The following is a 10,889-nucleotide window of genomic DNA, read 5'->3' on the forward strand; positions in this document are numbered from 1 at the left end:
TACAGTACCGTACTCCCTTGAAACATTCGGCAGTGGACTGCTTTTATTTTATTTTATGATATTTTATTTTTTTATTTTTTTATGGGATATAACAGTTACCCTATTGGTTGAGTTGACCAAAACATGTTTTAGTTCTGGGGACATCGACTACCCAGCTTTGCCAGAGAATACGGTATTCCTGAAAGCTAATTTATGCTTAACTGGTGCAAGCTCTTCTTAACCACTGTAGATATACAAAAGAAGCTCCATTATACTTGAAAGACTGGGAGACATCAGTACAACTCTTTTAACAATTGTACGCAGATACCATTACAGGGCTATTTATCATGAGAACTTACATAGTCAACTGTCAATGTGCAGATTATAGCACCATGATTAAGAAAAGAGTCCCAGTAGCAGGCCATTACACTGAAATGGCTGCAAGTTTACAAACATTCGCAACTCACCGACACATCTTCAATCCATACAGATCTTCAGTCCATACAGCCGGCTCCACAACGCCAAATAGCCTGTTGCAAGTCGGATAAAATGCCTGAGCATCAATCATTACTTAATCAGCATCTTGTTTAGTATTCAGGGCCAAGCTTAGCTCCTCTCAAAACACATGGCAATTTAGCCTCTGAGCATGTGGCATGGAGCTACGCTTGATGGAATAATTGCCACGGGGTGCTACCCCCGCAACCTCGCCGTGTGCCGCTTCATGGCAAAAAAGCCGATTGGAGCGCTTTTCCTCAGCATGGGGTAGTGCCCACCATGGCAATATGCTTATCCGCCGGGTAGATTGTTCTGATCTGAACGACGCTTGGCACGACGCATATTCGGCATACCAAAGCTTCTCAGCAATAGGGGATATGGATGATCGTGAACTTATAAAAGGGGTATTAAATTTCAGCCATCATGTATCAACCAATCTGAACGACATCATCATCAATCAGTCTCTATTCTCAACATTAATACTTTACAATGAGACTCCTAGAGACTGGGGCTTTGTTACTCGCTTCGGCGGCTTCGGCGGCTTCGGCGGCCGTTGTCACTCCACGAGCTTCCTGTGCGCTCCCATCTACATACCGCTGGAACTCGACTGGGGCATTGGCCAATCCAAAATCCGGATGGGTCTCGCTCAAAGACTTCACTCATGTCACCTACAATGGACAGCATCTCGTCTATGGATCCTTTCACGACACGGGATCGACTTGGGGGGGCATGAACTTTGGCCTGTTTAACGACTGGTCCAACATGGCCTCGGCAAGCCAGAATAAGATGAACCCCGGCACCGTTGCGCCCACCATCTTTTACTTTGCCCCCAAGAATATCTGGGTACTTGCGTATCAATGGGGACCAACGACATTCTCCTACCTGACGTCAAGCAATCCCTCCAGCGTGAGTGGATGGTCATCGCCACAGGCCCTCTTCTCCGGAACCATATCCGGGGCGAGCGCCATAGACCAGACTGTCATTGGTGACAGCTCAAACATGTATCTGTTCTTTGCAGGAGACAACGGCAAAATCTACAGGGCTAGCATGCCGATTGGCAACTTTCCGGGCAATTTTGGCACAGCATCGACGGTGGTCATGAGCGATTCGACCAATAACCTGTTCGAGGCTGTCCAGGTCTACACCGTCCAGGGCCAGAACAAGTATCTCATGATCGTTGAGGCAATTGGAGCAAACGGACGCTATTTCCGCTCATTCACGGCCACCAGCCTGAGTGGCTCATGGACTCCGCAAGCTACAAGCGAGAGCCAGCCTTTCGCCGGCAAGGCGAACAGCGGCGCGACTTGGACCAACGACATCAGCCATGGCGATTTGATTCGCAGCAATCCCGATCAGACAATGACGATTGATCCTTGCAACTTGCAGTTCCTGTACCAGGGACGAGCGACCAATTCTGGAGGCACCTACGATCTTTTGCCCTATCGACCGGGTCTGCTAACTCTGCAGCATTAGTACAACATCCTTACTGAATGAGTTTAAAATAGTACCATCTACAGGATGGGGCTTTGTTTTTTATCTATATATTAAATTGCTAGTTCCTATGCGCTATTCTGTTTCTGCTTCAGTGTTTGATCATTAGATCCTTTATACATGGCTTCATTATCCACGGAGCAACACCCTCTGAGTCCAATCGTGAATATGGGTCCGCACCCTGCCGAGATGGCGGATACTCGCATCCGCCAACTGCAACATTAAGTCCATCCATTCCTTTTGATACACTGCAGATATTAAAACGAATAATGTGTGCTAAAGCAAGACCCTCAACCGCTATGTACATGTCAGTAGAATCCTATCTTGGCTGGGAGTGGCGGCAACCCACATGAAGTGTTCCCAGACTATCATCAGTGTGCCCACCATCATGTGGAGAAAGCAAGACTCCAGCAAGGCTCTTCTTTGACTCCTGAATTTCCATGACTTGCTGTTCCAGCTATTAGCATAATTTTTACAGTATGGGAAAGCTGCACTGACTTCTTCGAATGAATCCCGTATATAGAATCGCACAGTCGTAACACTCTGCTTCTGCCCAATCCGGTGAATGCGGGCCAAGGCTTGCTCTTCAAGAGTTGGATTCCTAAATTGATGCCTAAGTATGGCTGTGAAACGAGGGCTTATTTCAGAGTACTAACCAATGCGGCTCCATGAGATATGCTCGCGATGCTACAGTAAGGGTGAGACTACAAAAGGAATATTGTTAGTGACACCAAGACTGTGAAGCGCCCAGGTGGAGAACAACTTGCCCAACAGCGCCACATGACAGCGTCAGTAGCATGACGCGGATCGTCGGATCTTTTTTGAATTTTTCCACTACTACCTGTCGTTCTTTTTGAGGTACCCTACCGTCGAAACGTATGCAGCGCAGCGAGGCTTGATCTAGGCCGGCTTCGATAATATCGAGAGTCAGTCTCCAGGTCGAAAATACAATGCTACGATGACTTTAGTAAATGTAGGAATGGATTGGTCATGGAAAAGTATTGGAAAAAAATACCATTTCGTATCTGGAGACAAAGTCTTGATATCAGCGATTAACGCTTCAATTTTTGACGGAAGGCCAGCGGAGGAAGCTTTCATCTGCCGCGGGACCATGTCGGAAATATCCTCAAAGACATTTATGTTTATAGAGACCGACGCTGTAGGACAAGGGGGCCGATGTCCGCACCCTAATTTGCGTCCGACCCTGCTCATCCTGTGCATACAGTCGCCGCAAACGAATTTCAAGCAGCGAGAAAAGATTGGATTTTGGTATGCCGTGCTTGAGTCGTCCAAAAGAGTCTCGGTCAACTCTAGAGTCGATGAGCATTGAACACACGCGATTGGCCCCATTCCCCGTTGAACATTGAAAGCCTGCTGCGCGAGGCTCGTCCAGTCGCTAGATTCTGCAGGCAAGTTCAGAGCCTTTTGATGTCTTGCATGATAGTGGAGACCCAGATTACAGACAAGTCGCAATGATTCAATTTGCTGTAAAACATTGACGTACACACTTGCTCTCGACCTCTCAGAGCTGCTTTGAAGCGCTTCGTCGACCCTGGCTATCGTCTGCTCTCGTAGTTCGGTATACAATTCTCTTTCTTCGCGACTGAAATCGATAGGACATCGCATATCCTGCCTGGGAGGAAGATTTATGGTCGTTTTCGGCCTGCGCAGCAAGATACAAGCTGAAAGGCGCTGTAACCTTTTAGCAGCTTCTTCGTCTTCTCCAGATTTCCAAAGGTGAGCTATGTCCGCGTCAAAACGCTTCGGGTCTGTGTAAGGATGCATCCTGATAAATTTAAGCAGAGTAGCAAGGTCGCTGAGACGGTTTTGTATGGGCGTTCCTGTAACAGCCCATCGAGCAACGGAATCGAGCGCGCAGATGGCATGGGCCATTCTTGAGCTTCCATTCCGGATGAAGTGAGCTGTCGACATAAAAAATCAGTGGTCTTTAGTACTTTTTCAAAACTCTATTGAATGGAACAGCGACCGACCTTCATCTAGAATTATTCTCTTCCAACGAACAGAAAACAGAATTGAGCTTTCCAATTCTCGCTCATTCTTCCACTCCGCAGAAACGGTGTGATAAGTAGTCAACACTACGTTTAAATCATCAAGCTCGTATTGATTGGTGAATCTAGTCTTTCCATAATGACGCCGCCATTTTAAACCGCCTGCCACAACGTGTCTGCTCAACTATTAGCTGCACGTATGTCTGGGTATGCAAAGATAAATTTAGACTTACTCCGATAGCTGTTCTTCCCAAGTGCCGAGCACTAATCATAGTAAGCATATATCGCTTTCTCAGACTTGAATATGTATCACATACATGGAGGTGGTATGATAATAAGAGTAGTTGCGATACAGGGTTTATTCCCCAACTCTCTCTCCACAGTATCTTTGGTGATATTGATAGCTCCGTCTAGGTCTGACGCCGCTAAAGCAATCATGGTCAACGTTTTGCCAAGGCCCATTGGATCTGCGATGATGCCTCCATAGAACTGGGGAGGCTCTTCTTCCTGGTGGGTGGTGGAAATTCGATTGATAAAGCTGAGAACGGGCTGCGTTAGTCTCTCGACAAGAGGAGTTTCAGTATCGCTTACAATCGTCCTTGGTCATTATCCACTCTCTCCCAAATGTCTAGCTGATTCGCATCGAAAGCCCAGCCATTTTCCCGACGAAGCAGGAAGGTTAAGGCCTTCTTTTGATGGCTAAATGTCCTCGTTATATCAGTTGACAGAAAAATCAAGGGATAACAAATATCTAAAACGTCTTTACCTTTGAAGAGCCGTTTGTATTGATGCTGGCTGTGGGGCCTCTTCCAGCTCAATATTACTGCTTAGTATATCCAGCAAATCTGGCCCCTCTGTGATGCCCTGGAACGAAGATGATTTGAATTCATGCAAGATGACCTGAGAAAGCAAAGGGGATGATTCGAAATCATCTGAAGACAATCTATGAGGATTCCAGTATTTGACATCGTGATGGCATGCCCGCGGATCTTGGAGGTACGCTCCATACTCTTGGAACCAGATGCCAATCTGTTCAAATAGCTCTGAAGAACCATATACAGTAATCTCCAAGTCGCATGCAAACGACGCGGAATATCGACTCGATTTTCGTGTTGAAAGATCACCACTTGGAATGCAAGAGACATGGAGATTCAAGGCGGATTCATCAATAAGACCTTGTATCATCTGTCCGTGTTCTGATAGTATTCGCCCCTTCAATCGTGGGTCTCCAGTTGCGGTGAAATTTTCCGAAGAGTCTAATGCGACTTCAAATGAGGATACTTTTTCGCTCGAATTTGGTCTTTCGCATCTTCCTGAGATACCCGAGACCTGCATGGATCATCTTAGAGGGATTTCTATAAGGGTCGTTCATACTAACTCACCATGCCAAAGCAAACCATCACACTTTGCTCAGTATTGGCTTGTGATACGGTGTACGTATTCGGATCTTGGCCTTCATCTTCAAGGGACAGGAAGCCATCATCTGAAGAGAAGTCTGGATTTGTCGATGGGACAGTCGTATACGAATTAGGCGCTGGAGAGGAATTGTGTGAGTTGGAGATTTCCCATGGCCTAGAATGGCGTGCAGGAACAGCACATTTCGTTTCAGAAGCCTGAGCCACCTGGCTGCCTGACTGCTCAAGAAGACCAAAAGGCGCTGGGGAATCGCTTGACGCTAAATTTTGAGTTGGTTGAGGTGCATGAAGCGCTGAGCCGCATGAGTTCGAATGCTCCGTTGGTGGTGGGATATTGTGATGATGGGGTTTCTGGTCGATCAAGGACGATATGGACATGGTGCTGTTCTTGACTGTGTCTCGTATGCACGGCTCAACATTTTCGTCAAGCCGCCGACGCTTGGCAATGTGAACGTGTTTCATGTCTGGCAAGTTACGCAGTCGAAACGGCGTTGAAGAAAAGGCTAGAATGATAATGCAACTGTTCCTGTGGAAGAAATCCGCAGTTCCAAACTAAAACTCCAACTGAAGGCCGGGCTATAGTCGGGTCCTGGTTCTTGAAGCTGCCTATTTTCTCTTTTCTCTTTTTCCTAATTTTTCTTTTTATTTTTTTATAACAAGATAGTGAATGAAATCATGGCGTGGCTGAGCAGTCTGCGAAAGCACTGCCAACAAGGCGGCTCGCGAGGCAACCTATGTGGGATGCGACCTGCATGGCTGCCCAATGGAATGAGGATGTGCATTTCAGCCCCTGCACCTTCTATCGTAGCCGCGCTTTTTTCTCCTCTTCATTACCTCTAAATTCCTCTTTTGCCCGTCTTTGCATGCTGATGTGCCAGAAATGCGCCAGAAATGCCTCTCCCTCGTCCGGTATCTGCCGCTGCGAGGCAAACAATAAAAGCTGCGTTTGATGATCTTGATCGGACAATTACCCCGGCAGACTCCCGTGACTTTCGTGCTACAACCCTTCAGAATGTACGGGATGCAGCGCTCGAAATCGAGAGGCAGCTTGCTGCGCGAGGGTCGCTTCGCAATATGCGTCGCCTCATGCCTCTGTTCAAAGGAATAGAGCATTATTCAAAAGTGATGGATGTTTTATGCAACGGTACCCCGTATCTACCGTGGATATGGGCACCGATTACACTGATTTTGCGAGTCGCTTCGGAACACGTAGAAGCTTTTGAACAGATTATCAAGGGCTACGCCCAGTTAGCCGAATCTCTTGTAAGATTCGAGGTGTTGGATTGTGCCTTTAAAGACAACCCCGACTTTCAACAGACCTTGGCCGTCTTCTATGCCGACATTCTTCAGTTTCATAGACATGCCTACAAGTTTGTTCGACGAAGTGGTAAGCTGTGGCGCTTCTTGTCGAGTCTTCTCTTCTCACATCAGCTAGGTTGGAAGCTACTGTTCCTTACGTCTTGGGGCCGATTTCAGCGACGATTTGACAACATCATGGAAGACATGGGACGACACGGAGATTTGATTGACAAGGAAGCAAACGCTCGCAATATTGCTGAAGCACGAGAAATGCGTCGCGATATCCGCCTTTGGAGAGAACAGAATGACGAGAGAGTGAAAAGCTTCGAAGAGGAACAAGCTGTCAAGCAGTATCAGTCCATTATGGCGTGGATGAATATCGATGAGTCGGATCAATTGGCCATAATGGAATCAATTATGGCAGAAGGACGCAACTATCCAGGCACATGCGCATGGATATTGAAAAATCCAAAAGTCAGCTCTTGGCTCCAGAAAAGGTCAGAATCGCCAATCCTCTGGTTACAGGGTACGCCTGGATCTGGAAAGAGTGTGATATCCACGCAACTCGTCACTTTCATGCAGACGGCTAAAATGTTTGTCATGTATCACTTCTGCACTTATTTATACATGTCATCTACCATATACGAGCAAATATTGAGATCACTGCTTATGCAACTGCTGCGAAAAGATGGCGACCTAGTCGCCCATGTCCATGAAGAATTTGTTCTCGGGAAGAAGTCTCCAACAGTCTCTGCTCTCGAACGGCTTTTACAGCTTCTTTTCAAAAGCGTATCTAACGAGCCGTCTCAAACAGAATACCTTTGGATTATTCTAGATGGATTAGATGAATGCGAGCCGGACAAGCAGGCCCGTGTCATAAGCTTGATGAATCAGGTTACATCCCATAGGTCCTCCTCGTCTGGCAAAGCGTTTTGTAAAGTTCTCATATCAAGCCGTTCTTCGACGACGTTATCAAAATGGCTGCGCAAAAAGCAGGTGGTTTCCCTCAGCGAGGAGAAGCATTGCCTAGAGGGAGCAATCCGGCTGTATGCGGCACAAAGATTGCAAGCGCTGGAGCAGAGATTCCGCCAACTCGATATTGCGCCAGGAGAATTGGACGATGTCGAACTCCAAATTGCAAAGAAGGCAGACGGTAAGGTAACTAGACGACAATATTGTTGCCTGAGTCACTGATATCATGAAAAGGGATGTTTCTTTACGCTCGACTCGTTCTAGATTACCTCTCTACGAATGTATTTTACAACTGCGACGAAATTAAAGCTTCCGTCAATCAGCTTCCGGAGAAAATTAATGATTTGTAAGTTATTCAACGTGTCCATTAAGCATGCCAACGCTAACTGCCCTTCTAGCTATCGGAAAATATTGACTCAAGTGCTTATTCATTTGGATTCTCGATCCGTCAATAGAATCAAGTGTGTGCTTGGCTGGATTGCCTTCGCCAAACGCCCGTTGAAAAGACTCGAATTTCTGTCTGCAGTCACTTTTAGCTCTGGGGATCCGAATGTTGCCCATGTCGCCCCTCAATACATTTTGGATATCTGTGCACCGCTCATAGATGAGAGGCATGATACGACCTTGACCTTTATACACGTCTCTGTGAAAGAGTAAGCCATATGTTCACTGCAAAGAAGCGACTGTATAGCTGTAAATTAACATCTGTGTAGGTTTCTTCAAACTTCCTCTTGCAGTGTGACCATTCATGAACAAGAAGCGCTTCAAGAACACGGAGTAGCTGCTGTTACTTGTCTCCTTTCCGGGTTAGAGGTATTCAACACAACATACGATGAACAGACAAGATATCATCGGGTAGTCAAGGGTCTGCATGGCTTTCATGTTTATGCTACAGAGTATTGGACGGAATATTTGCTATCTCGTGCAAAATACGCCAGTGGTCTGGAAGCAAGTCCAATACTATTTTCCCTAGCCTGCCAAGTAGCAGATAAGCTCAATGAGACAGCCGATTTAACGAGGATCAAACAAATCGAGATACAACCAATCGTACAGGATGAACGATTAGCGTATTTGCAACAACATCCAATTCTATGCGAACGGGTTAGAGCAGCTTTAGACGCCAGATCAATCAACCAGTTGGAATACGAGCTTCTACAAGTACCCGGTAGGTATTAGCAGTGAGATTTTACTAAGTTGCTGATTTACTGATACATATCAACCTTGGCCCTTGAAGGAACGCAGATTTTACCTGCTTCAGACGGTATATCAGCAATGCTCGCGATGTACCAAGAGACTGTCAAGTCGATACTCGATCAAAGTGACCATCCGGGAATATCCGCCCAAGAGTTAGAATTGTTCAAGAGCCAGTTTGGAACGTCTGCATTCACCTGTCGGCTCAAATCGTGTCCTCGAGCGACATTGGGTTTCGAGACGGAAAAATTTCGCCTTGAGCATGAAATGACCCACGTGCGAAAATTCAGATGCACCTTTCCAGATTGCCATTTTCCGCCTTTTGTATCGGCACAAGCTCTAAAAAATCACGTCAATAAATATCACACCCCAAGTCCGGCACCGAAATCCATACGCGATATCCAGACACCAGCACCGAGAGGAGTTCGAAGTGTTCACGATGAAGAGGGTGATGGGCCCATGCACAAGCGACGGAAGAAGAACTCACCGGTGCGCTCGGCCCACTCGAATGCCCTTCAACCAGAAGACTACTATCAGGCCTTAAGTAAACGTGCTGATCGCTCATCTCAGAGAGTTGACTCCTCACATCTACCTATTGATCCTCCTCCCAGCATTCGTCAGCGATTTATTGACAATAATTTTTATGTCCCACGCCATGGGCCTTATACTGTCTCCCACGAGGCCACTGAGAAGACAAGCAACTTATCGCCAGCAGCCCACCCGAGTTATCTTGAAGCGCCGCCATCGAAGCGAGACTTTTCGCCAGAGCGTTGGCGAGGTCCTTCAAAAAAGGCCTTGGATGAAGCTTTACGGCTCCAGAACGACCCCAAGGAGCGGATAGCCTCGCCACTTGTTTCCCCCATACCTCCGATTGGGCAGCCGTTGGAGATGTCGCAAACGGATCAAAGGGATTTCATACAAAGTGGTCCTCAAAATACAGAAAATAAGCTGACGAGGCTACCTAGTCTGCGAGATCTTATTGCAATTAGCGAACCAGAACAACCGAGTATTGAGCAGGTAAGAGTAGCGTCATATTTTACAACGAAATTAAGTCCTAATTAGATTTAGGAAACAAAGTACCACTCCCCTACATTCGAAGAGGTAGAAGGGAGCTACGCAGATATTCAAAATTTCGGGATAACCAGTCCTCCAAAATCTATCCATTATCTAGAACCCTTTACTTCCACTGATATAGCGATGTTAAACCGAATAACGCAAAGCCCACGGCAAATAGCAGCTGATATTCCAACGTTGCAGGCCCCAGAAACCAATACCTCAGGCATTCAGTTACCGAGTCTAAATTTTGCCGATGGGACTTTCCAGTCTAGCGGCAATGCTGGCAGCGACTTTGAGGACGAGGATCTAATAGACGATTTAAATAGTTTACGTGACCCTTTGATGGAAGAATCCAACCGAGATACAGAGCGACCGATCGGTCCTCACTTTATAGATGTGCTCGACGAGCAGCTATCATTTCAACAAAAGCAGGCTACAAACACGACCAAGAAATTTCAAGAGGGCCTCTATGAAATCATAGCAGACTCAATGGAATTGCCGCCTAATGTACGCATATCTTATAACTTGCCTGAAACGTGTGAGGCGTGGGTAGATTTATGGCGACTACAAAGCAAACTTCGTTGGATTCAAGAACAAATGGAATTTCTTAGGCGTCTCCAAAAATGGCAATTTGAGAGGATACTACAGAAAGAGTGTGCTCTTCCGGTTGGTCAGGGGGGAACGCCGGTTTTTAGAGCCTCGGATACAGAAATCAGCCATGTTCGCAGAAAGATCCATCACCATGGAGAGGCCGACTACCTGATTGTGCAGGCAATTATCCAAACAAAGCATATGGTTTGGGGGCAAATGCAACGGGAATTCCACAGGAAATTCGAGAGGGACAGTAGAACCGAAATTGAAGAAGAATATGTTGCAACTTATTGGCTTGGTCCCTTTATAGAACAGGCAGCAGGAAAGTGGGCTGAAAGTTGGACGTCTGATGGGCGGCTGTTTAGTCGAAAGTTATGATTTCTCGTCATAA

The 10,889-nt window shown here is 46.5% G+C and overlaps 3 protein-coding genes across 3 annotated transcripts; 2 read left to right on the forward strand and 1 right to left on the reverse strand.

Annotated features, from left to right (window-relative positions):
* The first annotated feature begins 837 nt into the window (after positions 1–837).
* AXHA1 (Putative alpha-L-arabinofuranosidase axhA-1) lies at positions 838–2,103 on the forward strand. The gene has a single exon (XM_024907387.2). It carries the CDS (start codon positions 964–966, stop codon positions 1,945–1,947), a length of 984 nt encoding a protein of 327 aa, XP_024764493.2. The 5' UTR covers positions 838–963; the 3' UTR covers positions 1,948–2,103.
* Positions 1,994–6,060, reverse strand: TrAFT101_000288 (uncharacterized protein). Its single transcript, XM_066125968.1, has 12 exons — positions 5,357–6,060; positions 4,741–5,303; positions 4,566–4,673; positions 4,292–4,512; positions 4,208–4,238; positions 3,957–4,150; positions 2,981–3,887; positions 2,733–2,918; positions 2,622–2,669; positions 2,464–2,566; positions 2,315–2,413; positions 1,994–2,262 (listed from the first exon to the last, which is right to left on the reverse strand). The coding sequence occupies exons 1-12, from the start codon at positions 5,849–5,851 to the stop codon at positions 2,242–2,244; spliced, it is 2,976 nt and encodes a 991-aa protein (XP_065982065.1). The 5' UTR covers positions 5,852–6,060; the 3' UTR covers positions 1,994–2,241.
* A 162-nt stretch (positions 6,061–6,222) lies between these two features.
* TrAFT101_000289 (uncharacterized protein) lies at positions 6,223–10,876 on the forward strand (the record flags this gene model as incomplete). Its single annotated transcript, XM_066125969.1, has 8 exons — positions 6,223–6,776; positions 6,825–7,841; positions 7,895–8,006; positions 8,059–8,313; positions 8,374–8,825; positions 8,895–9,340; positions 9,422–9,868; positions 10,109–10,876. The coding sequence occupies exons 1-8, from the start codon at positions 6,281–6,283 to the stop codon at positions 10,874–10,876; spliced, it is 3,993 nt and encodes a 1,330-aa protein (XP_065982066.1). The 5' UTR covers positions 6,223–6,280.
* Between the last annotated feature and the right edge of the window lie 13 nt (positions 10,877–10,889).

The sequence above is a fragment of the Trichoderma asperellum genome, chromosome 1 (genome assembly GCF_020647865.1).
Source record: "Trichoderma asperellum chromosome 1, complete sequence".
Taxonomy (NCBI): Eukaryota; Fungi; Ascomycota; class Sordariomycetes; order Hypocreales; family Hypocreaceae; genus Trichoderma; species Trichoderma asperellum.